We start from the raw sequence: 24,729 nt of genomic DNA, 5'->3' as shown, positions 1-24,729 counted from the left end.
CTAGAGATATGTATAGACTTTCGTACCTGCATATGCCACGATGACTTTGACAGGATTGGCTCAAAGGCGCGATCTACGAGAACAAGCTACGACGCCATGCCACGTTGTTCACCGCTGCCGACATCGATTTAAAACGGCGAAGCGGCGAATCGGGCAAATGAAGAGCGGGATATGGAAGAAAAGAGTTGACATGTGTCGTTCGCGTCATCGTTTGCATTTCAGAACGAGCGAGCGAGCCGTGCTGGGTTCCTGGCGCTCTATCTGTATCTGTTTGTCCCCCTTCTGTCTGAGTGCGATGCATCAGAAGCATTTCCTAAGCTTGCTTCCCACCACCTGGGAGATCCGTACTGAACGCCATTCCGTTATCATCATAGCTGGCGAAGTCACTACCCATAATCTCATCCAATCCCTTCCAGTCGACCTCGCGTCCTGGAGTAGTGAAAGTAGGCAAGTCGCTAAAATCAAATTCCCTGCTCGGACTGGTAAAAGGGACGTTACCCAAGTTGTCGGCATCGCTCAACATCTGCGCCAAGTGACGCGAGAAAGGTGAAACTTGGTTGGAGCCATTGTTGCTGCTCCCGCTGACCGTGCGCCCTCCTGGTGTTCGCTCAAGCCTGCTAGGCGTGGAACGCAGAAAGTATCGACCGGAAGAAGGGGAACACAGGAAGTCATTGGCGTTCATATCGGCATTGTTTGCAGCGTTGGCGCTGGGTGTGAGCGGCTTGCGCTTGCGGCTGCTCTGTGTTGGAGTCTTGAGCAGATCAGCCGCTTGAGCTTGTTGCTGCGATAGTGGAGTGATGTTGCGCTTGGATGGTGTCTTGCGAGCTGGCGTCTTGAAGACGGCACTCGGCGAGCCCTCAAACAAGTGCGACAAGTCATCGCCTTCCATGAGAGGAGGCGCTTTATTCTCCTTGTCACAAGTGAAAGCCTCGAAGATGCTCACGTCAGTCTGCTCAGAGATTGCCACGATCTTTCCGACCTTGTCATTGCCAGCTGACGAAGAAGTGGACTTTGGTCTTGACACATCTTGACCACCTTCGAGACTCTTCGCTTCGCCATCTCTTCGGGGTGACGGGAATATAAGACGTCTGGTAGGATTTGGCGTGAGATCAAGTTCGATTGGGCTTGCCGCTGAGCCCTGAGAACGGACAGGACTGGACTGAATGGCACGCATGTACTCGGGGTCACGATGTGCTCTTCGGACGTTGCCGTCGTCGCTCGCTGCGCGGCTTGGAGGGTCCTGTACACTGTTCGAGCGTGGTCGCGGTTGAGTCGGCTCGGATTGCTGGACAGGCTGCGAAGCTGGAGCTGCGCGACGTGCTGGAGCCATGGGCCGAAAAATGCCACCCGCTGTGGTATCATCTTGGAACACCGGCTCGCTGTAGAAGGCCTCAGATGGCGGTTCGGCTCCGTCTGTGGCATCCTCTGCTCTCTTCTTGGTCTTCCTTGGGATTGACTTGCGTGCCCACTTCTCCGGAGGACGCATGTTACGGAACTTGTTGAACCACAGTCCACATGGGTTGCAAACCACAGTGTCTTCGAAACCCTTGCCAGGCTGCGTCTCCTTTGTCTTCTTCATGGTCTTGCGGATGAGAAACTTCGTTGCCTCCCCTTCGCCATCCCATTCTGTGATCTCGACGCCTACTGTTTCGCCTTCCCCAGCTACATAGTCCAGAGGACCGGGCTTGCCTTCCATCGGCCTCACATACAGCTTCCTCCAGGTCGGCGTTTCAATGGAGCCACAGTGCGAACAGAATTGAGGCATTATGCCTTTGCTGATTGACTCCTGCAGTCGTCGTTCGATGATCTGACGTCGCGGAGCTCCGGAGCCAGACCGCGGTGCTCTTGACCGCCCTTCAGTGTCACTTGGGGCAGGTGAGCCAGCTTCCGACTCGTTGCACGTGTGCGAGCGCTTTAGAGGTTGCCTCTTTGGTTTGGCGGCGGGTTTGGAAGGCAGCGCCAGCGAGCCTCGTCGGGACTGAGAGGGCAGCTCGTCGGGAGGCGACATGGCAGATGTCGAACGGGCCGCAGGCCGAAGATGAGATGGAGCTACGCCCGAACGTGGTCGTTGTCTTTGATTGAGGTCAGCCATCATTATTCGCAAAGAGCTCGTCTAGCCAATCAACATACCCATTCGTGTTGAGCTCAATATCCGGCACGTCACTACTGAATTGTATGTCCGAGTATGGCGCGGGCGTGCCATCAATCGGCGATCCCTCGCTCTTAATGAGAGGTCGTTGGTGGTGATTCCGCGGCTGGTAACGTGCAGCGATCGCAAGATCCTCTGCATCCGGGCTGCGATCTGCCTCTTGCTCCATGCTCTCCATGATCGATCCACTCATATATCCGCTGTCTGCCATGTGGGATGAGACTGTGGGAAGTCCTGGGCTACTAGGCTGGGGCACATTGTACCCAGGCACAATGGGAGGAGATGATGGTATGTCCATGGGTGTGCCTTCGCCGTTCATGCTGTTACCAGGTGAGCTGCCTTCCGGGGACGTCATAACATCCGACATCAAGTCTGCTTCGGATATCGCTTCAGAATCTGCCACAGATGCTTGCCGGAGTGAGCTTCTTGGAGCTATGGACTGCATCCGCTGATTCATTGGTCTGGTGCGCTGAGGCACTGGCGTTGGCACACGAGGCGGTGGCTCGAGGTTACTGCCAGGTGCTGCAGGTCGCTTCGCGATGGGTCGGAACATTTGCATCGATGAAGTGGTAGCAGCAGTCACTCTCAAGTCAGACGACCTTGAACCAAAAGAGGATTTGCCACGCCAGTCAGCCTGCACAACCTTGGCACGCTTGCGTGGTTGGCTATCCTCGTTGTAGAAGGCATCATTGTCTGTCTGTATAGGTTGCTGTTCAAGAGGTTGGATGGGCTGTGGTCGCTGCATGTGCGTGGAAAAGGATTCACTTCGCGTGCTGCCGCGCGAATCGGGCCGGTTGTGTTCCGAGAAAGAAGATGCATTTCCAGAGAAGCTCTGATGACGTAAAGACTCACCACGAGAGCTCGGTTTGGAGGTGATCATGGGACTGCCAGCTCGGCTGCCTGGAGCGCTGTGAGAATGAGTCGAAAATGCGGGGTTGTAGGCAAAGCCAGCATCTGTGGGGGTCTGCTGGATCCCTCCAACTCCTGATTGTCGCTGACTGCTCATTTCCCCACTACTCTGGGAACCAATTCCAAAAAAGTCTTCCAGCGAGGCAGCCGCAGAGTTATCGCCCATGGAGGAGACTCCAAAGTCAAAGTACTCGTTCTGTTGAGATTGTGCCTTGTTCATCGGCACGTTCCAAGCGTTCGGGTCGAAGCCAGCCGACGTTGCAGGGCTCATGCTGCGGAATGCATCCATATTGTTCGATGCTTGAGCTGGTCTGGCCAGCGGCGTCAACTTGAACTTGACCTCAAGCGTTTCCTTGACACCGTTGTTGAAGAGAGCAATGTTTTTGCAGACGCGTCCGGTGATCATGGTTTTGGCGCTCTCGACGGCAGGGGTGGTGGCGGCGAGCAGAGCTGACATGCGCCCTTGGCCGACAACGGGCGCGTCATATTCGCTGTAGTCATAAGAGTAGACGGAGAAGTCGCCAGTCTCCAGTTGGGGCACAATTTCTGGAGAAGCGGACACAATGGCGGACACGCACTGCTTCAACTCGATGACGCCGACTTGTGACTGCTCGTCGATGGCGACGGCGGGGATGTTGAGAGTAGTCGGAAGACGTGCCAGACAGGTAGTTTTGGCCTCAGCATCGAAGGTGTACAATATCTTGACACGCATCGGACGCGTTGGTATGTCTGCAAAGTCGAGCGCTCCATCTTCGCCGCTGGAAGCCATGTTCGAGGTTGATGTCGGGGGTTAAGTTGGCTTCGGAAGGTTGGAGGGCCTTTGTAGGCACCTCGCCGGCGGTCTGAGGAGTTCGTCTCGTGCTACAGCATACTGCGGCGGAGGGCGTGGGTGTCGATACACGTTGAGCAGGGCGGATGGCGGCGACGGCGACGTGACTGACGCGTGAATTGTAGAAGCGAAATATTCAAGTCGACTGTAGATGGACAGAGCAGGGGGTGGAGAAGCGTGTCGATGCGTTGAACGGGTGCAACGGGGCGGTGGTGGTGGGTGGAGGTGAAGAAGAGAGATGCAGTGCGCGTTTGATGCCGCAGAGACGCGACTAGGATCGTAGATCGACGTAGCTGGCGGCTGGTAACCGTTGGCTTGGCGCTGCACGTGCACGCGAGTCATGCAGCAACGGGCAACTTTTGCGATCGCTGCCAATCGACCAACTGAGACAGCATCCACCAACACACATCGCCCAACACCGCAGATATGGCCTCCGGAGCATCAGACCAGAAGATCCAGTAAGGAGCACCAGACAATGCGCGACGCGACATAAAGCTGACTTGTGCACAGAGAACTCCTCGCAAAGCCACGCGCCGAGCTCACGTATGACCACCAACTCTCCCACTCCTCGTGCACTACTAAACCACAGAACAGAGAATATGAGATCTCCCTCCTCGAGACACACGAGTTCACTTCCGGCCCGCTTTCGCTGCTGCAAACCGCCGTCCGACAACACACCCAGGTGCTGATCTCGTGTCGCAACAACCGAAAATTGCTCGGACGAGTAAAGGCGTTCGACCGCCATTGCAACATGGTGCTGGAGAATGTGAAGGAGATGTGGAGTGAGACTCCGCGAACAGCAGATGGCAAGAAGGGACGCGTGGTCAACAAGGACCGCTTCATCAGCAAGATGTTCCTCCGAGGAGACAGTGTCATCCTGGTTCTCCTCAGCTGAGCGGTGTCAAATCATTGGGTAAATCATCAGAGCGAATTCGTCGATCATAGTCCGAGATTAGGACGAAGAATGCGAAAGAAATGGCGTTAAGGCGCATGGCATGCAAGAGCTGCAGGCGTGGATAGGCAGGTCATTTGGGGTACGACGATTCATTTCGCCCTTTTGCAAATCGGCCGGCTAATGCGAACCTCGAACCGCAGACCGCGATATTATAAATATGAGCGCAGAAGCGACAAGCGAGCAAGTGCTTGCAAGAATGAAAAGCAGCCGCCGAGGCAGCTATGCATTACGACAAACTATTCTTTTCGTACCATGATTATTGCGCGCACTGCCAATTGATGGCGACAGCTCACTGCATCATAGAGCCTCTGCCAGACCGGACAGGAAGATGGAGAGACCATATGCACCAGGATCGGGCACCTCCTCATAACCACTTCCCCCCAGGTACACAGTCCGGCCGAGACTGGCTCGCATGCCTTTTGTCTTCTTCGAGCCCTCGTCCGCAGCCTGCGCCGCCTTCTTCACTTCGCCACTCGAATTCAGCTCCTCAACAAAAGGCGCCAGAGCATCAACCAATGTCCTGTCACCAGGCTTCGCCGGCGTATACTTGGCGAGACTTCGACTGGCCTCTTGCAGAGCACTTGCCCAGATCTTCGGATCTGCCTGCTTGCTGCCTCCATTGCCTTGCAGGCGAATTCCATAGGCAAGAGCGTTGAGGAAGATGGCATAAAGCGCACCACTTGTGCCATCCATATCGGTCTCGACCACGCCGATGATCTCGTTCAGCCACAGCGCAGCATCGTTCTGTCCTTCAATCTCAGAGAGCTTCTTCTTGATACCCCCGGCACCGCGCTTCAATCCGATACCACAATCTCCATCTCCTACAACTGTGTCGTACCGCGTGATTTCCGGTTCTGCCTGGATCAGCTTATCTAATGCTTGGCCGAGCACCTTGTTGGCATATGATGCATCGATTTGGACATTCGAAGGCTGGTTCTCCGCTGTCTTGTCGCGGGCCAGCTCACGAGTCTCCGTCGGTCGGTTGGTCCAGGTCTTCGAAGTGATAGCAGCAGACCAGCCTGCAGCTTCGGAAGGTGCGTCCAGCAGCTCCAGGATCGACTTTCCGACACCTGTATCGCTGGTCTTCAAAAGCGAAATCGAAAATCCAAGGCCATTGAGCGATGTCATGAAGGTTCCGGCTATGATTCGCACAGGCTTGATACCATAGTCGCTTTCGAGCTGCTTGACGACTTCCGTCGTGATACCCCCGAGTTCGAGAACGCTCACAGCGCCCAGGTTGTTAATCAGCAATACAGTCTCGTCCGAGCTCGATATCTTGAGAAAGGCGCGATCCTCGTCGCTCTGATCCAGCATGTTCTTCAACATCAGCTTGATGTTCTCTGGAAGATTGGCAGCAGCGCGCTGGGAGCCAGCCTCGTTGTGAATACCCATTCCCAGTTCAATTTCATCGCGCTTGAGGTCTTCCTCGTGATCTTCTCTGCCTGGAACATGGACATGCGCCAGAGAAGAACCCATGGACACGGTATTATCCGCCACAGCCTGCGCGACTCTATGCACATCTTTCAAGCTCGCACCCGTCGCCGCAAGAGCTCCTGCAATCTTGTGAACGAGGACTGTGCCAGCAATGCCTCTCCGCCCAACCTTGCCGCCTTTTGATCTCCCAACAGCAACATCGTCGCCCATGACCACCATCTCAACCTCGAGTCCTGCAGCCTTTGCCTTCTCAACAGCCATACCGAAATTCAACACATCACCTGTGTAATTCATTACCACCACCAACACGCCTTTGCTCGTCTCCACGCGTTGCGAAATACATCTTCGAACTTGCTCCGCAGAAGGTGAAGCGAAGATTGTACCTGCGACTGCGCCGCTCAAAAGGCCTGGACCTACGAATGCTGCAAACGAGGGTTCGTGTCCAGATCCTCCGCCTGAGATTATGCTGACTTGTGCTGGGGCGGCATCGGGTCTGAGGTATATAACTTTGTTCTCTGCATCGAATGCTGTATTGGGATTTGTTAGAGTGATGGACTCAAGGGCCGAAGTGACGAGGTTTGTGGGATCGTTGATGAAGTGTTTCGAGGACATCTTGGGCCTAAATGTTCACGATCAAATTTGGGGAACAGTGAAGAACTGAACGAGCGGGCAGCAGCTGTTCGCGACAATATAGCACCAATTCGATGGCCCCGATTTCGCGTTCCCTCGCAAGGCAATAAGAAGCGGGGCAGCGCATGATGCATACCAACGACGCGGGGAGCATTGAGCGAGCTCCACCGAACCCACTGAGCAAGGATTGTAGCAGACGGTTCAAACGCCGTTACAGATCTGGACGTTCTTCAACGAGCGTCTGGGGCGTACACTGATCACTTCAGGTCAAAGTTTGGGCTATTTCTCGTTTTCTGCTGCTCACGATGTCGGTGAAGGACACCAAAGCTGTCAAACTAGGAAGGAAAAATGATGAAGCGAAATTCCCGCAATGACGGATCTGGAAATCCGAAGCACCATCTTGGCGTTGGAGAGCGTGCATGGAGGGAGGGTCAGGCACCAACAAGAAAACATGCTGACTCCAACCAGGACGCCTCAGCTCAACGGACCTGGCCTGCTTGTTCCATTCCATATCACGAGGACGACGGAGAAATCGAGAGCGAATACGATGAGCTTCCCCGCTGCCCATCAGCATATCCGCAAATCCGCCCCCAAAGTCCTGGGCCAAGCTCGCTACAATTGATTCCCTCGACTGTTGGCTATCCTCCCCACATGTTCCTTTGGCAAATACCATCCTGTCCACTTCTGCTCCAATGCATGACTGACTCCTGTCTCTGGATCCCATGGGCTCTTTTCTTGTAAGTACTTGAGCACTGCAAAATCTGCATCACCTTCAGCATCGTAGCCGAAAATGCTTTGCACCGTTTCTGGAGCACCCCACAAGTTCCATGAGTGTGCATTTTGATCTGGACCTGTGATTTTCCGATGTGAGTTGAGGTGCCTCACATCTGCCATCGCTGGGGTCTCTTTCACGGCATCAGTAGTAACAGCATCGCGGTATGCTGCACGTTCTGGATCAGCCATGTAGATGCTACCCATGACGAATGAAGCTTGCTGCTTGATCCAGACTCGAGGCATGCGCGCTTTCTCGTAGATTTCGATTGCTTCTGACATGGAGATCAGGCCACGTACCACCTCGCCAATAACCCGACCTAGGAAAGCTCCGTCTTCCATCGAAGTGGCAGCGCCTTGCGCGAGGTGATTCACCATCGAGTGAGCCGCATCACCCATAAGGACAACATTCTTCTGCGGACTTGACCAAGATTCCAGAGGACCAGTAATCAACAACGGCCAGCGCTTCGAAGACGGCACAAGTTTCAAAATATTCAGAATCCTCGGATCCAGATCCTTATAGTATTCAATCATCTCCTTCATATCACAATCATCTTCAACATCCGTCACCGGCTCATCTCGATAATGTGACATGACAGCATTCCAATCCCGTCCAGCAGCAATGGGGTATTGAATGATATACCCCTTCTCCAACGACCACACATCAATATCATTCCCAAACTCCCTGGCCTCTGGAACGTTTTCGTAAACATACTCATAAGGTAACACTGCTCGATACGCAGCATTATTCGTCGGAGCCCTTGGCACAACCTCTGGAAATAAAGTCTTTCGGACAACAGACCTCAGCCCATCACTGCCAATCAACAAATCAAAAGAATACCTATTGCCCTTCTCCGTCACAACCTCAACAGGCTCCCCGACCTCCTTCTCATACTCGATCTTGACAACCCTCTCCCCGACCAAAATCTCCACCCCATGCCTCCTCGCCGCTTCCGCTAACCCCGTATGTAAATGATGTCGATGGACCATCCACCACGGGAAACCAAATTCTCTCACCGTCTTAGGATACAATTCCGTCCTTTGGATTATTTCGCCTTTTGTATTACGCATATTGATATTTTTGCATTGAACCAAATCGTCACCGATGATTTTGTCTACGCCGTAGCGGATCAAGAGGCGGGAGACGTTGGGTGTCATTTGGATTCCGGCGCCGATTTCGCCGAGTTGGGAGGCGGCTTCGAGGATTGTTATACGAGTGTTTCGTTGTCCTTGGGAGGTGGAGGTGGAGTGGGAGATGCTGATTGAGGCGAGGAGGCCGCCGAGGCCGGCGCCTATGAGGCCTATGTGGAGGGGTTTGGGAGGGGATTGCATTTTTCTTTTGGGAGTCGGAGGAGAGGATGTGGAGACTTGATCATAAGTTCTGTCAATTTGGAGATTCTTGGGAGGAAGAGAATAGTTGATGAGATAAATGGAGAGCTTCCAGTTGAGCGAGACATATGGATGTAGCTTTCCCCGCAGTATAAGCGGCAATTCGCATGTTGTTCCTGCATTAGCTTGGAGCTGTGTTCCGGGCCTTTGGAGCTATGCTTCTCACGCACGAACGCATTGATCTCATTCAGTCCACGAGATTTACTGTAGTTTACAAAGCATAGCGGAATCGCCAGGAAGCGGGGCAACGCTGCAGTCGCCGGAGTAACGCTTGCAGCGATTTTCTAGTCTTCTATCTCATTCTCTTAGCCGAAATAGCGATTTCCCATGTACAGCCCTAATATACGTTCTCCCTCAAATCTGTCCTCGCGCAGTTTGAGCACATTCTGATGCTTTACCTGACTTGTCTGAATGCTAATTTCAGCCGGCAACGGCACACCCATGCATTTCGAGAAGCTGTGATGAGTTGCTGCGAGGAACTCGGAAATGGGCCTAGCGTCACTGACTTGTATGTGACGATCTGTCTTGCCGATGGCGAGAAAGAGAACAAAGCCGCTCGCCCATAGTGTCGATGTCGCGCAGGGTACATTGATTGAAAATCTATCACTTCGAAGTTAGTCCTGGTCTCACGTGGGTATCATCGTACATACCCGTCTTCAGCTGTCCGGCAGAACATGCTGTTGTATGGTCCTCGAGTGTGTAAATTCGTGCCTTTCTCAGTAATGAGTAGCTTGTGGAGTACCAACTGTGGATCGAGCTTGCTGACATGCGCCAGCTCAGTGACATTTCGGCACACTATCCGTGAGTGAAGGAAGTCATGCCAGGCCCAAGCTGGAACGTAACGACTTTGGGCCAGCAACAGCATAAAGATGACCGCAATCCATGTGAAGCTAGCGATATTAAAAGGGTCAACCCCTTCCAGGCGGACGCGAGAGGAGAATGGAATGGCAAGACCGCCGGCAACAATGAAGACAGCGAGCGCGAGGAGTGTTCGCACGTATGTTTTGCAGGGCACGATGACCGATTTTTCGTCGAACGTCCAAGAGTCTGTTCTGTTCATGCTGGCCCGAAGTACGTCTTCCTCAGGCTGAATTGGCCACAGTCGATTCCAGAAGTGACTTGGTCTCGCCAAGACAGAGTTTGGTTCGTGTGCATTCACTAAATCGCTACCGGGAACGATCCGTGTGGCAAATACTGTCGCTTCAGTCAAGCTTTTGAAGTCGGCGCCAACGATGCGGCGGTCCTTTGAGTCCGCGAACGATTTGTTGTAAACATTGACGTGAGCAACGAGGTCTTCGTCTACAAACTCAGCCAGGTTGTGACCTTCATGGATAAGCGGTATATGGTGGCGCATTAGAGAGACCATGGCACGAGCTTCGACGCTAATATCCACTCCCGATAAGGCTTGTGCGGTGACGATGCTCACAACATCATCCATAGTGGTGAGCTCGAGAGCGCCGTTCGCAGGATGCCTCAAGCTCGGCGGTCTTAGAGTAATGTCGGCCACATTCCAGCTCCACGTCAGAGATACAGGATCAGAGGCGTCATCCTGTGCAACTCGGCCTGCACCCTTAATTTGAACCTGTCTGGCGTTGGCAAGAAGGATATCCAAGCCTGCGCGTACATAACGCATCTGCCGTCGGTCGTTGGCCGCGAAAAATTCAGCGTCTTTGTCGCTATTGATGGCAGTGTGGGACTCGCCTAGGCCACTCCGATATACTCTAGTCGTTATTTCAAACTCCGCTTTCTCACCCGAATCGCCCCAGGGTGCCCTCAGAAGGTGTATAAACATGAAGATTAGAATTTCGCGAAAGGTGTTCTCTTCCAAGTGGTACATTTCGGATGGATTGAATTTCTCTTCTTTCTTCGAAAAGGGACTTTTCCCATCGAGTAACCCCAAATAATCGACTTGTTCCTTTTCATCACCCAGATCATCGGCAGCTTCCAGGCTTAGACTTGCATACGCTACAGGGTCTTTCTCGAGGATCTTGAGTTTGGTTGCCCACTTTGCAAGTGTAGAGAAGCATATATCGTGCCACCCTTCTGCGGTAGCACAACGATACAGGTAGCGTGCAAGCAGAGCGGTGACAAAATCGACGTATGCGAAATAGATCTCCCGATTGTTGGCATCCAGTATCCTGGGCTTTGCACGCTTGAAGTTGTCATCCTCGTACTCCACACTTTCGGACAGTCGAGTCTCCAAGCGGCGCTTCGCGGTACTGAAGAACCGCTTCTCAGATCGGTCGTGCTTGTCCTTAGCATCTAGAAGTCCATTGTCGTGGTGAATGATACACACATTGCAAGCAATCTGGTCAGAAATGGCTTCGATGTCACGGAAGCCAGCAGCATTGGTGGCTCCCAGCTTGCCATTGCTGTCGAAGAGTATGTGCTCGTGGGACGAGGCAGCTCCCACAAGGCGTTCAATTTCAATGCGCCATAGTCTTTGCTCTTCCTTCTCTGGTATCTTGTAATGCGATGTGTCGTCATATTTGGGAAGATCCGTCAGCTCGATATCCCGGAGCTGAAGACGTTTATGGCGGGCTGCAAAGGCCAAAGTATGCTCGATGTCAACCTTGGCTTCATAATTTAAAGACCGTCGTTCGTATTGAGCATTCGGCTGCGGTAGAGGATCAGGTAGACTGATAGGCGGATAAGTTCGTCTTCGCTTTCTCGATTGGTCGCTATCGTGTGCTGCCGTGTCAGCCGATTCACTAGTTGTTCTCATAGCTCCCAGCGGACGTACACATTCTGGAGTGGGATAGCCCCTTGCAACTCTTTGTCGACTGCGTTGTCTGGGTTGCCTGGTTGCTGGATTGTGGGCGCCTGCGAATCGACGTCGGAGTTGCCCGAGCTTCCGCTCGGACCTGCGTCAGTGCTCATTTCGCTTATGATTTGACTTTGACTTCACTTCACGTGTGTATAACATACACTCGACATTCGGAGGCATTTATATATCTTGATTCCTACCAGATCTCCCACCATACTTGCAAGATGTGATGGTGTGTGATGGAGGCGCAGCTCTAGGCAACTATGGTTCGCAAGGCATGAGAATGCCTTAAAATCTGGGGCCGCCCTCCATTTCGCGAGGAAAATCATGTTACAGGAATCGATGGCGTATCGCAGCCACCACAAATGTCCAACTACTCAACGATCACTGGTGCGATGGCAGAAAGACCCCCGGAGCCGTGGGTACATCGATGCTGCGTTGTACTTGGAGTGAGCCATTCCAAGGAGGCGCAGCCCTCAGGAACGTCTCAGAGGCGGCGAGCATAAAGTAGGGCGTACATCCGCCAAGTATGTGTGCTGTTATCTCGCGCTCGAGCTTTCCAGCAGTACTTCATACTCCATCCTCTTCGCACCACCGAACGATGTCTATACAGGAATACGACAAGACATGGCTCGTCGTGACGAAGCCCAATGCATCCGCTCCGGCTTCGGACGTACCGCAGATCGCTGTCGAAGATGCAGACGCTGCAAGCGCTGACCCTACCGATGCCAGTGATGGAGGGCCTTCTGCTCAACAGGACACAGGCACACTCAGTGTCGTTACAGACAATGTCAATCAGCCAGAAGGGTCAAACGGGCCGCAAGGCACAAAAGATGTTCAAGATGAGGTCTTTGAAGACGAGACTATCGTTAAGATCATGGACATCACGCAAATGGAAACCAAGACTGGAAAATCAGTCGTCACTAAAACCCGTCGTTTCAAGAAACCCAAGAACAAGAAAGATCGTTTCCGCGATTACGCTGGCATTCTTCGAAGATCGCTCGACGAAATGGGCAATCTAATATCAGTCAAGCTCGAGATCAAATCTCCTTTCTTGAAGGGAGTGTTGAAGGATGTTCTCAAGGCTCATCGACGCGTCAATCTCGACGCTGATACTATCATACTTCCAATGCCATATGAAGCTCTGTTTCACAATCGGGGTGCCTTCAAGGAATATCGGCAGACACTGACACAGGACAATGAGTTGGAACAGCTAGATCTGTTGCTGGAATTCATGGATACCAATCTAGAGGAACTCTGCCAAGAATACGAGCGCAACGTACCGCATGGGAAGATCACTAGAGGAATCGCTTGGACCCTGTTCCCACCTGGAGAAATCATCGTTATGAATGCCGACTCTAATACTCCTGCTCAATGCGTCGTTACGAAGGACTGTCAATGGCTCATGAACGGCATAGTCAACGTGAGTTGCTCTTGTTTCGAATGGAATGGATCCAGTTTTGGCAAAGTCAGTAGGACCATCGCTTTTCAGCTGCCCATGTCATCTGGATCCTTTCCTATCACAAGTCTCGCTGCTTTCCCGCTCAGATTCCATCCACAATATGAGAAGCTGAAGGCACGACTCGTTGAGCGTGGTCATCGATATACCAAGATTGTGAAAAGGGCCCATATGAGCTATAAGTGAGCGTCTTCTTGGTATTTTGATGGGTGTATTCCTTCTGACGGATTGTAGCGGCACGGCTTTGACACGAGATCCTCTGGACCTTGAGGTCGTTCAGGTTCATGTAAGCTACCCAACCAATTCGCATTCGGTAGTTGGAGACTGACATGTATGTCATCTAGATCAACGAACGAGTCATGATCGATTATGCCGAGTACGTGCGACACAATCCCGACATGGCCGTTCAGCTAGAGACCGATCCTGGCGTTGATATCGCGGAAGATGTCGAATATGAAAAATGCTGGTGCAATGACCCAGATTGCAAGCAAGGTGGCAAGAAGAAGCCCTCTGCGGAAGACACCAGGAGCCTGAAGACGCCTGAGAAAGGAAAAGAAGCCGAACATGGTGCCGTTGCCACCACCGATGACGAAGCGTTACTGTGTCCTGGAAACGTTCGAGGATTCGCACTCGCTGACAAGTGTTGGGCTGAATTCCGCATCGACAACTTAGAAGATATCAAGTGGAACCAGGAAGCGTACAGTCGATTGGAAATGGACGACGAGTACAAGCATGTTATCCGTGCTCTCGTCGAGGCTCACCGGAAGCATTCTAAGCCCGACTCCGAAGAGTTCGACGACATCATTGCCGGCAAAGGCCTTGGACTTGTATTCCTCTTGCAAGGCGAGCCGGGGCTTGGAAAGACTCTCACAGCGGAGAGTGTGGCAGAGCAAGCCTCCAAGCCCTTGTATGCTGTCACTTCCGGCGAACTGGGAACCACTGTGAACGACATGGAAGCCGCTTTGAAGAAAGCTTTCCGTATCGCCAAGACATGGGATGCAATTCTTTTGCTGGACGAAGCTGATGTCTTCCTTTCGAAGCGGAGTGTCGACAATCTTGAGAAGAACGCATTTGTATCAGTCTTCCTTCGACTGATGGAGTACTATCAAGGTATCTTGTTCCTTACCACAAACCGTGCAGAGGACTTCGACCCTGCGTTCATGAGTCGCATACATCTCATCCTTGACTATAAGCCTCTTAGTCCAGAGAGGAGGGCAAAGATCTGGCGAAACTTGAGTGCAAAGATGAACAAAGATGAGACTCTGAACGAAGCTGGCATTCAATCGCTGGGCCGTGACTTAGACATCAATGGACGCGAGATCAAGAATCTTCTTCGCACAGCTTGGTGCTTGGCCAAGGACAACAAGCGACCCTTAACAATGGCAGACATCCAGACAGTGGCAAGGATTAGTTCTAGATACTCTATAAGAGAGAAAGACTAGTTACGCACCTTGTTAATAAAAGTTATAGTACATGCTCTACCGCGTTCTTCTGCTTTTAATATAGCGATAGCTCTAGATATCTCTAAATTCGTGCTCTTATATAGTCTTAGTACTATATGAACTTAACTTAGCTCGTTCTCCATCGCGCTTTCTGTATCGCAAGATGCTACACACACAGCCCTGGGTATCCACAGCCCTCATGCTGACCTTTGACTTGATGAAAGCTGCAATTTCTCAATTCGTACTAGCTCCAAGTTCATGGAAGAGCAGAAGATGCCCGCAGAACTTCTCGAATCTGAAGATCCACCGTATACTGTCGAAGTGATGCGCTTGCGCGTGAGAGAGTGCCATCGCGTACTCTGAATGGCACTATGAAGTCTCGAATGGCTACACGGCCGGATCTGCGTCGAAAGGCAAGGATGTCCCTGGTGCCTCGCAGCACAAGAAGGCAAGCATCTTTGAGCTTGTTCATGACGAAGGTTTGAAGCTTAAGAGGGTTCTTCCCGACCAGGGAGATGAGTTGATGTGGTATGGTGTTGCGTAATGAGGGGACTTCATCCGAAGAACTCCAAGATTCATAAAGAACGGTCTCGTACTAGATGCGTTGTGCAATGCGTAAGAGCAGATCCAGGACAGCACGAGTCAGTGTCAACGTATAGGCTTTGGTGACCACTGCAGCATTCCGATTGTATGGTTCTGGGGCCGTGCGCTGGTCATCATCCAAGAGAGCAAGAATTACAGGCAGCTCAAGCGGAACAAACGTTCAGATTCAGTCAGGAAAAATCACAGCTTGCAGAGCATCTGGCCTCCTCACTATAAAGGAACAAGAGATTACCGAGGCGCGAATCATGGCCAAATTAATCCTCCTCGGCCTTGCTCTACTCGCCCCCCTTTCAGCATGTGACCAACAGCGCAACTGGGCCCAATACGTCAATCCCTTCATCGGCGGCGAAGGCGTGCTCCCAGGTCTTGCTTACGGTGGAGGAGACATCTTCGTGGGTGCCTCTCGTCCGTTCAGTCTTGCCAAAGTCGGCATCGACACTTACGAACCCAACATCTCCTTCGCTTCCCTCAATGGGGGCTGGACACCTCAAGGCATCGTCACTGGTATCAGTATGATTCATGTCAGCGGAACGGGCGGAGCACCGAAGTATGGAATTATTTCCCAGATGCCGTTGACGAAGCTGGACGAAGGTGTTAATCTGCTTGATAACACGACGTATTGGCAGAAGAGGGTCAATGGGAGTGAGAGTGCGAGTGTGGGATTCTACGGAACGACGTTGGAGAATGGAGTGAAACTGGCGGTCGGCAGTGGAAGGAGGAGTGGGTTTCTCCAATATGAGTTTCCCGCAGAGGCATCAGAGAAGCAAATTCTGGTCGACGTGTCTCACTTGCTGCCAGAGTTGCAGGGAAGAAACACTGGACAGTTCTATGCTGGAGGATCGATCACACTGGAAGATAGTGGGAGACGGTACATCGGTTGGGGATCGTATGGAGGAGGTTTCAGCAACAGTGCTCCAGCCACGACGTACTTCTGTGGTGAATTCGATCAAATTCCGGCTCAGGCGAGGACTTTTCGAGGAAGGAATACGATGCCTGTCATGAGGCAGCATACGTTAGCGAATGAGCCAATCCCTTATCCAACCTTTCGGAACAGGACGAAAGAGGAGTCGGGACCATTGACAGATCGTGTTGGAGCGATCTTCTCCTGGTCGACAGAATCCCCCAATGTCATCAAGTCGAGAGTCGGGATCTCGTTCATCTCGACGAAACAGGCTTGTTCGAACAAGGATGAAGAAATCAAAAGCTGGGAACTGCAGGATCTGGTCGACGAGGCTGTATTTGAGTGGAATCGAGATGTGTTCAGCAAGATCCAGGTGCCAATCGACGAGGCCCAGAACCGGACGGACCTCGCTCTGTTGTATTCGAACATGTACTTTGCACACCTGATGCCGTCTGATCGCCGTGGTGAGAATCCTTTGTCAGAAGCGGAGGACCATTGGGACGATTTCTACACAGCGTGGTAAGTGGAACATACGTGGAAATGAAACAAATGCCACCGCTGATGGTAACCGATGCATGTTAGGGATATCTTCAGATGTACTACCTCGCTTTATCATCTTCTTCAACCCGAAAGGTATCAGAGCATGATACGTGCTTTGATCGATATCTATAAGATTGAAGGTTACTTGCCCGACGGGCGCAGCGGAGAATACAACGGGCTGGTCCAAGGAGGATCCAATGCCGATAACATTCTTGCGGATGCTTACGTGAAGAACTTGCCCAACATTGACTGGGACGAAGCCTACCAGGCAATGGTCAAGGACGCCGAAGTGATGCCGTTCAACGACTTCTCATATCGAGCTCAGGATGCAAGCAACGAGCACGGTCGAGGAGCACTCGATGACTGGCTGGAACTAGGTTATGTATCGGTCGATCATCACTCTCGCATGATTTCCCGGACCATCGAGTACTCGCTCAACGATTTCAGTCTCTCTCAAGTCGCCCGTGGCGTCGCTCCTGATGATGTTTCCAGGTACCTCAACCGTAGCTCCAACTGGCAGAATATCTGGGCTCACGACCTCACCCACAAATCCTTCACCGGCTTTCCAGCCCCTCGTCTCTCTAATGGCCAATTCAACCTGACAGACTACAATCCCGCCAAGTGCGGAGACTGCTCCTGGAAAAGCCTCACGTACGAAGCCTCGCCTTTTGAATACGCTTTCACTGTTCCACATGACATGTCAATCCTCATCGAATTCATGGGCGGGCCGTCAGAGTTTGAACGCCGCCTGGAGTACATATTCGATCCTACCAGTGGGGAAGAAGACCTAGGAGCGAACGGCGCAGGCATCACAACAATGATGAACATTGGCAACGAACCTGACTTTGCCACACCGTATGAGTTTCACTATATCAACAAGCAGGCCAAGTCAGTCAAATATTCTCGCCAACTCGGAGATCAATACTTCAAGAACGCCACTTACGGGATCCCGGGCAACTCCGATGCGGGTGCGATCAACAGCTGGATGATCTGGCTTATGATTGGGATGTATCCTGTTGTAACACAGCCGATATATTTGATCGGAAGTCCTTGGTTTCGAGATATTAATATTACTGTGAATGGTGATAAGACGTTGAGGATAAAGGCGGAGAATTTGAATAATGTACAGATGTACTTTGTAAAGAAGATCAAGATCAATGGGCAAGAGTGGGAGAAGAACTGGTTCGAGCATGAAGATTTGATGATTGAGGGCGGTGTAATAGAGTTTGAGATGGGGAGCGAGATGGTGGAGTGGGAGAAAGGAGAGGGGCCGCCTAGTCCGGGGCATGTTGAGAAGGAAAGGCCGGTCTAAATACACCACGCTGCTTTCCTGGCGTGCTTTGCAAGCATTCCGTCAAGAACTGTGAACGACGCAAAGAGCATTGAAGTCCATTATGCTGCCCCTAACGAGCGCTCAAGTCCAAATACGAAGAATTGCTCTGTTGTCGTGACGATTGTCACTCCAGTGGACCAACCGATTTCTGTAATATTGGCCTGGAGGCCAGCAGCTACACGGCGAAGCGTGTAAAATGGGCATTACCACTCAGTCTCAGGCCTGCTGGAAAGAAAATGGTGGAGCAGCTAGTGGGGAGTTATATTTGTAGTACTTGTAGCCAAGCTTTCTTCCAACAGCGAAAGGTGCGCCAGCTTCGTACTGAGTATGCCAAGATAAATCTGTCGATCAAGAGTCAGCGATGTGTGTCTGTCTCATCGCGCTATGTACGTATGACATCGGCCAGATTTACATCCAGCAATCGTGCACCAGCACGATGTGATACTTGCCGTTCGATGTTTTGATCCCATGGTCCCGTGTGAATCATTCGCACTGCTGTTTTGACATCAAACATGTCCCACTGACTTCAAGTGCTGGCCGCAGAATCGATCTTCCTTCCTACTCGTATTCCACGTTGTTCTTGGCGTGCCTATGTTCAGGGCTTGCGTCACGTCTGAGCATATGCCAAGGTCCGCGGGCACCAACTCTGGCCATGGCATCCTTCCGTGTTGATTAGACTATGGCAGAGCTACTGGAGCAAAGAAACGCGCGGAACCATGTGCTATTCCGTGAGCGCTTGTGCAGCTCCACCTTACTGCTATCGTCATCGGCGTACTTATACATGAACGTAGAAGTCGAGCTTCTGAGCTATATACATCCCACCTATGAGCTGTGCCCATCCAATTCAAATGCAGAGTTCAAAGACTTACACAGAGACCCAAGGCTCGGTCTTGACATTCACGGGAAACTATTGAAAGTCAGAGCCGGGCTTCTTACGGCTACGTGAGGTTTAAGACTTATATCTCCTATCCTTGGTGTTGATTCGTGCTTGACGCACGTGGCATTGCCGTGGCCGCGGACGTACTAGAACTTGGAACAAAAGTTCGTGCGCAAGAGAGGAAATGCTATAGGCTGGCGATGGTAGAGTGGCCTGGGTGCCCAAAGGGATCAAGAGCCGTGGCAGCATAAGACCAGGCTATGTATCTTGGGTATCGACAGAATGTGGCAATAAAACTGATGATCTGTCCATGGCAGCGTTGATTCGAGAAGTCCGCTGTGCTGCTCTGAGGTAGTGGAGTTCATTTGCACGACTGTGTTTCCTTCATTGTTCCTGGAGGACATATAAGTACACTGATCTCAATCGTTCGAAATAAGTCACTGCGGCTTTGTCAGTTGGCAAAAACAGCAAAAAAAACTCTCCACAACACATCGCCATGCGCTTCTTTACCCTTCTGCTCGCGACTCTCCCGGCAGCACTTGCTGCTCCAAGTCTACAACCTCGCCAAGCAAATGAAGTTGTTCCAGACCGCTGGATCGTCCAAGTACGAGGCACTTCCGACATAGAGAGAGTGCTTGCAGCAGCCACAGATCTCCTCCGACTAGCACAGCCTCTCGAGGCCGTCTTGCAATATGACATCAACCAGGACTACAAGGGCTTTGTCGTCGAGGCCAATGAATCTCTGATCCGGGTCCTCGCCACTCTCCCCGACGTTCTGGCCTACGAACCTGATGTTTGGATGACGGGTGCAGACGGTGTTCCTGCTGAAGACTCTTGGAAAAGACAGGCCGCATCGGCAGAATGGGCAGCAGAACCTACTGGAACATGGGGCACGCACTCTTCACAATCGCCAGCCGATCTCAGTAGTGGAGAAGGTGACTTTCAAGCTGCAGCGCAGCAAAACGTGTTCACACAATCCGGTGCTGAATGGCACCTTGCCCGTCTTTCCAATCGTCCACCAGGCAGTACAGACTACTCATTCCATGCATCCGCTGGACAAGGTTCGGTAGTGTATATCATGGACTCGGTATGTGCTCATCGAGCAAGACTGCACAACTATTGCTGACGTACCCGGTGCCCAGGGAATTGAGATCCGACAACCTGATTTCGGAGGTCGAGCCTTTCACGGTGCCAATTTTGTGCCAGGTGAGCCCATCTGGGATGAATTTGGTCACGGAACACATGTGGCAGGTAAGTTAATGGCCATCACATATGCCAAGCTGCTTCAGTTAAGCTGATTGTTTACAGGCACGATCATGTCCGGCCAGTTTGGGGTCGCAAAGTTGGCGGAAGCCGTCAATATCAAGGTCCTTAACAGAAACAACCAGGGCCAGCTTTCGTGGTTCTTAGCTGGCATCGACTGGGCTTATCGCGACATGTTCCGCACTGGACTCCGCGGACTTTCTGTTCTCAATCTGTCCCTTGGTAAGCGTACATCTTCCACGCAATCTCAACCCGCGCTAACTAGACGCAGGCGGCCCCTCCAACGCACAATTCAACGCCGCCGTGAATGCAGCTGGCAAAGATGGCCTTATCATCGTTGCAGCAGCAGGGAACGACAACATCGACGCGAGGCAGATTTCGCCAGCAAATGCGGAGGAAGTCTGCACAGTAGGCGGTACTAATATCAATGATGAGAGGTTCCTCCTCCAGGGTGGTGGATCGAACTTTGGTCCTGCTTTGAACGTGTTCGCTCCAGGCGAGAACATCACCTCGTATCTCCACACTGGGCCCGGAGTGGCAGTACCATGGACAGGAACGAGCTTTGCAGCACCCGCGGTGTCCGGCCTGGCGGCATACTTCGCTGTGCTTGTGAACGGGCAGTTCGATTCCAGGCGCATGTGTAATTTCATTATGGAGTTGGCTACACCTGGGATCGTTGGGCGACCAGGAGCGGGCTCGCCAAATTTGATGGCTTACAATGGCATCTTCGGCTGAGGAAGTAGGGCGCTGCCTGTAACGCAAGAGAATCTTTGTAGCTGGTTGGAGAATGCCAAGTGTCATAGATCGCGGTTTCTTTCAAGCAGATTGAAAGTTTTAAGTGATTCCTATTCCCTCTCGAGCACATCCTTTTCGAGATAGCGCGCTCTGGGTCGTGTCTGCTTCCGGCTCATATCTCACGTCCCGGTTTCGGATGTCGCATGTCTTCCGGGTGTCGATTCAAGGCTTTCATCGATCATTCGTCTATAGCACATCGACATATGCTTCGGAGTGAACGGGACCAGAGGAAAGCTCATGTCAAGTCGTGGTCCACTCGCTGTGCAAACGGAGGCGGAGGGTGATGGTTTCCCTGCCAATAACGCGCAGGATTGGGACTCCAGCCCAGTACTTCGCACAAATACTACCCCAGGCGCCGTGAAGTTGGAGCCGCGAAATTGTGTGGCCCCAAAATGTAGACGAGGCCAGCAAGGAGCAGAAAACTTGTCGCCGGGACGAGCTTCGCCCAATACGAATTGCTTTATCCATGAATCTTTCGCCAGAGACATGATTCAATAGCGAAACTCAAGAAGAGGATGGCCAAGAATTGGGAGCCATCCAATGTACCTTCCTGCTTCGATGCTTTTGCCGCGGCGGCTCTGGCCAGGTCTGGATACTTGAAGAACCATGCCGGAAGCAGGAACAGCGATTCAACGACGCCGAGGAATACATGACCCAATGCTCCCGGTGGCGGCAGTGGTCTTTTGCGGAATAACACTGCGAAAGTGCCAAGAATTGCGTTGCTCGTGGCAAAGTATACCCAACAGCGGAGGTCCATACTGAGCCCTACAGCCAGACACCATAGAAGTATATTCGCGAGAGATATGAACGCAAGGCTGACCGCAATCTGAGCATGCAGAGTCAAATTCTCGTGGTCCGCAACTGGTGATTGTTGGGCGGAGCTTGCAGTAAGATCGGGTTCCGCTGGTTCTGATTCTCGAGTGAAGCGGAATTTGCCAGATAGCCAGCAAATCACGGCATTAGTGACGCATGCTTTGACCCAGATGCCATTTTCTGGCGAGAGGAACGTTGCGAGTGCTGCGATTGCGGCGGCGGTAATCAGTAACAAGACACTGGGTCCAGTCAGATCTCCCGCGAAGCGCAAAGAGGAAGTCGCAGGAGCTTGATCCTCCTTCCTATCTGCATTGAAGGATACTGGAGGCTCCGGTACGCGATGACATAACTCAAGGACCTGTAGGACAATGCGCTGGACGGTGCTGTACAAACAGTCCAGAGGCGCGAGATGCTGCCATTGTGGTCCTGCGTAGAATCTCGTATCGATCGCTGCATTCATGCTCACGGCGAAGAGGCAGAAAAAAGCTGAGACTGAGTTCTAATCCATCATTCTGCAAGTCTGCAAGATGGTTCTGATAGGCGGCTGTGAGAGTGAGAAGTATCAAGATCTCAGAGGGCAACGAATTGTTGAATGTCATTGGATGAGAGGAAAGACCAGGAATGTCGCCGACGTGCATTGCCAGGCTCCGGCACAGTTGCTGGGCATCGTCATTCTGGGTCTTTCATATCCGGTGGCACAGTACTGGACCAGTGAATCTCCATAATTTCCTGGAATTGACCTCCGCACCATCACAAGCGTCGGAGAGCAAAGAATGTGTCAGAGTGACAGGTGTACAGTGTGTCCCTGCCCCAGATGAAGAAAAGTCATTTGATGATGCTCGTCGCGGTTGGCGCAGTGCTGGTGAAGTGGAAGACTGGTGATGATCGAATGGATGGATGGATGGAGTTTATTCCGCCCGGCGCTAAGCACCTAAAGGGCACACTACGGATATTACGTCATCACATTGCTTCCGGAAATTTTCCTGAACTCCAAATAGCCCATTCGGTTTGTCCTATCTCAGTTCTCCTGCTCCTTCTGTCCTATGTTGCCGGAAACTCGTACTAGGTTAGTGTGCACAAGCTCTCTTGAAGTCGCTCCTCCAAGTGTTCACTGTCCCATCTTCAGCGAGTGAAGCGTGTCTTGTTAATAGTACGAGGGTGCGTTGGGGGAAACGGTTAGTAGTAGTAGGTGTAAGGTTGGTGGCGTTGTGTCCTCTATGTGTCTCGGTTGGCCGTCACCTGGCTAGGGGAAGGTTGGTACGATGAGCTCTCGAGACGGCCTGTAGCCATAGCGAACTGGATCGTCGCCAGGACTGCGTCTATTGCCGGTTTCCACTTCTCGTTGTCTGATGCTGCCTTTCCTCCGAGAAAAAAGGAGAGGTTGCCCCTCATAGTGTCTGTATGTTGTAGCATCTGTAGTCGGAGATCATCCCACAGACGGCACCGGAATAAGAAATGCTCGACGGTTTCAGTTGCTTGCGTGCATGCGCACAGGTCTGATTCTGCAGCTCCTATCCGGTGAAGGTAACCATTCAGTCGTGACATTCCGGTCCGGAGCTGTGCCAACACGCTCGCTTGTTTGCTTCCGAGGCGATCGTATACCATCCGTGTATGTGGACCAGGTATCGCGGTGTCGATTCGTCGTATATGCTTTCCTACGCCTTCGATCGGCTGCCGTCTTTTCCTCGTTTCTGCTTTCAAGTGGCTAATAGCAGTCGATCTAGCTGCTGGCCGGGTCGACTGTGGTATTTGACCTGGCTCCGTTGCAGCTTTCGCCGCCTCTTTTGCTTTTTGGCCAAGCTCAAACTCTGGAGTGGGACACCACGCCAACCGGACAGTATTGTGGCCCTGCAGGGCCCACGCGCTCTTATAGATTTGTTGTATGGTTTCCTGTCCTGACTGCTGTCTAGGCCGGCATACTGCCTGTAGTGCTGCTCGGTTGTCTGAGAAGAGATATATATTCCGCGAGACGGTAGATAGGGGTATTTGTGCAAGGCCTTCTGCCAACGCTATCAAGGCCGCCGTGTACGGGTTGTGCTCCGTCCTTGCTGATACTGTAGTCGAGACGACGGTGGATGGGGGCTCTCCCCGTTCGGTGTCTTGTATTGCGACTCCTGCGCCGACAATGTTGTTCCTCGCCGAGGAGCTTGTTGCGACACAGATACCTGCGCTCTGTTTGGCAGCGTTCACCGCTTCCTCTGTCGTTTCCTTCGCATCTGCTGCTAGTCGCCGGTGCCACGGTGCTACTGTGTATGGCGCGATGCTCTCCATACCTCTTGTCGATACCTTGTAGGTAGTTGACATCTGTTGCAGCGGGGAGCGGAACCTCCGGGTCGGTATAACCCTGAGTTTCGACAGCGGATTGGTCGTAGGCAGCGAGAGGATATCGACCCATGTGCTCGCGGCTTTGGCTGCGTGTCGTTGCTGGACTGTGCGCATGCTTGCCTCTGCTTCGGCCACTTCTCTTGCTACTGTGCGGAAGCAGCCCGTGACTGCCTGTGCTCCGATTCTTTGTACTCGATTTACTGCAGCCGCAAGTCGCCCTTTACACTTGTACATCCACACCGGCGATGCGTAGTCGACTACTGGCGCCACCATTGTTTCGAACAGCCTGCGGGCGGTAGATGGTGACAGCCCTCGCAGTCGTTTCAGTGCCATTGCAGCAGTAAGACCTGCAGTGGCCGCTCGTGCGATATGCTGTTGGAATCGAAGTTCCGAGTCCACGACCACTCCTAGGATCTTTGTGCTGGTCACCGGCTCCACCTCTTGTCCCTTGACCAGAACTGGTCGGACGCTACTTCGGCACGGTATTCGCGTAAAGTGGATAAAGGCTGTCTTGTCGCCTTCAAAGGTGGCACCGCTTCTTTGTT

At 52.3% G+C, this 24,729-nt stretch overlaps 9 protein-coding genes across 10 annotated transcripts; 4 read left to right on the top strand and 5 right to left on the bottom strand.

The window, feature by feature from the left end:
* Positions 1-313: 313 nt before the first annotated feature.
* CKM354_001002800 (uncharacterized protein) lies at positions 314-3,827 on the bottom strand (the record flags this gene model as incomplete). Its single annotated transcript, XM_044805475.1, has 2 exons — positions 314-2,072; positions 2,131-3,827. The coding sequence occupies 2 exons, from the start codon at positions 3,825-3,827 to the stop codon at positions 314-316; spliced, it is 3,456 nt and encodes a 1,151-aa protein (XP_044661410.1).
* Positions 3,828-4,313: 486 nt separating this feature from the next.
* CKM354_001002700 (mRNA splicing protein SMD2) lies at positions 4,314-4,782 on the top strand (the record flags this gene model as incomplete). The annotated part of the gene is made up of 3 exons (XM_044805474.1): positions 4,314-4,345; positions 4,398-4,430; positions 4,482-4,782. 3 exons carry the CDS (start codon positions 4,314-4,316, stop codon positions 4,780-4,782), a joined length of 366 nt encoding a protein of 121 aa, XP_044661409.1.
* Positions 4,783-5,139: 357 nt separating this feature from the next.
* On the bottom strand, positions 5,140-6,888 carry CKM354_001002600 (uncharacterized protein; the record flags this gene model as incomplete). Its single annotated transcript, XM_044805473.1, has 1 exon — positions 5,140-6,888. The coding sequence occupies one exon, from the start codon at positions 6,886-6,888 to the stop codon at positions 5,140-5,142; it is 1,749 nt and encodes a 582-aa protein (XP_044661408.1).
* Positions 6,889-7,518: 630 nt separating this feature from the next.
* Positions 7,519-9,009, bottom strand: CKM354_001002500 (uncharacterized protein; the record flags this gene model as incomplete). Its single annotated transcript, XM_044805472.1, has 1 exon — positions 7,519-9,009. One exon carries the CDS (start codon positions 9,007-9,009, stop codon positions 7,519-7,521), a length of 1,491 nt encoding a protein of 496 aa, XP_044661407.1.
* Positions 9,010-9,371: 362 nt separating this feature from the next.
* Positions 9,372-11,946, bottom strand: CKM354_001002400 (uncharacterized protein; the record flags this gene model as incomplete). Its single annotated transcript, XM_044805471.1, has 3 exons — positions 9,372-9,666; positions 9,717-11,747; positions 11,810-11,946. The coding sequence occupies 3 exons, from the start codon at positions 11,944-11,946 to the stop codon at positions 9,372-9,374; spliced, it is 2,463 nt and encodes an 820-aa protein (XP_044661406.1).
* Positions 11,947-12,434: 488 nt separating this feature from the next.
* CKM354_001002300 (uncharacterized protein) lies at positions 12,435-14,734 on the top strand (the record flags this gene model as incomplete). Its single annotated transcript, XM_044805470.1, has 3 exons — positions 12,435-13,474; positions 13,527-13,578; positions 13,637-14,734. The coding sequence occupies 3 exons, from the start codon at positions 12,435-12,437 to the stop codon at positions 14,732-14,734; spliced, it is 2,190 nt and encodes a 729-aa protein (XP_044661405.1).
* Positions 14,735-15,582: 848 nt separating this feature from the next.
* Positions 15,583-18,090, top strand: CKM354_001002200 (uncharacterized protein; the record flags this gene model as incomplete). The annotated part of the gene is made up of 2 exons (XM_044805469.1): positions 15,583-16,757; positions 16,821-18,090. The coding sequence occupies 2 exons, from the start codon at positions 15,583-15,585 to the stop codon at positions 18,088-18,090; spliced, it is 2,445 nt and encodes an 814-aa protein (XP_044661404.1).
* Positions 18,091-19,484: 1,394 nt separating this feature from the next.
* On the top strand, positions 19,485-20,986 carry CKM354_001002100 (uncharacterized protein; the record flags this gene model as incomplete). 2 transcript variants are annotated; one of them, XM_044805467.1, is made up of 4 exons in its annotated part: positions 19,485-20,075; positions 20,131-20,239; positions 20,297-20,473; positions 20,523-20,986. In XM_044805467.1, the coding sequence occupies 4 exons, from the start codon at positions 19,485-19,487 to the stop codon at positions 20,984-20,986; spliced, it is 1,341 nt and encodes a 446-aa protein (XP_044661402.1). The 2 variants fall into 2 exon arrangements, with proteins under 2 accessions (XP_044661402.1, XP_044661403.1); XM_044805468.1 differs by having other exon boundaries at positions 20,517-20,986.
* Positions 20,987-21,389: 403 nt separating this feature from the next.
* Positions 21,390-22,315, bottom strand: CKM354_001002000 (uncharacterized protein; the record flags this gene model as incomplete). Its single annotated transcript, XM_044805466.1, has 3 exons — positions 21,390-21,485; positions 21,867-22,180; positions 22,249-22,315. The coding sequence occupies 3 exons, from the start codon at positions 22,313-22,315 to the stop codon at positions 21,390-21,392; spliced, it is 477 nt and encodes a 158-aa protein (XP_044661401.1).
* Positions 22,316-24,729: the final 2,414 nt, after the last annotated feature.

This window comes from Cercospora kikuchii, assembly GCF_019650295.1.
Source record: "Cercospora kikuchii DNA, contig_00006, whole genome shotgun sequence".
Lineage (NCBI taxonomy): Eukaryota > Fungi > Ascomycota > Dothideomycetes > Mycosphaerellales > Mycosphaerellaceae > Cercospora > Cercospora kikuchii.
This window is presented reverse-complemented; position numbering and strand designations above follow the sequence as displayed.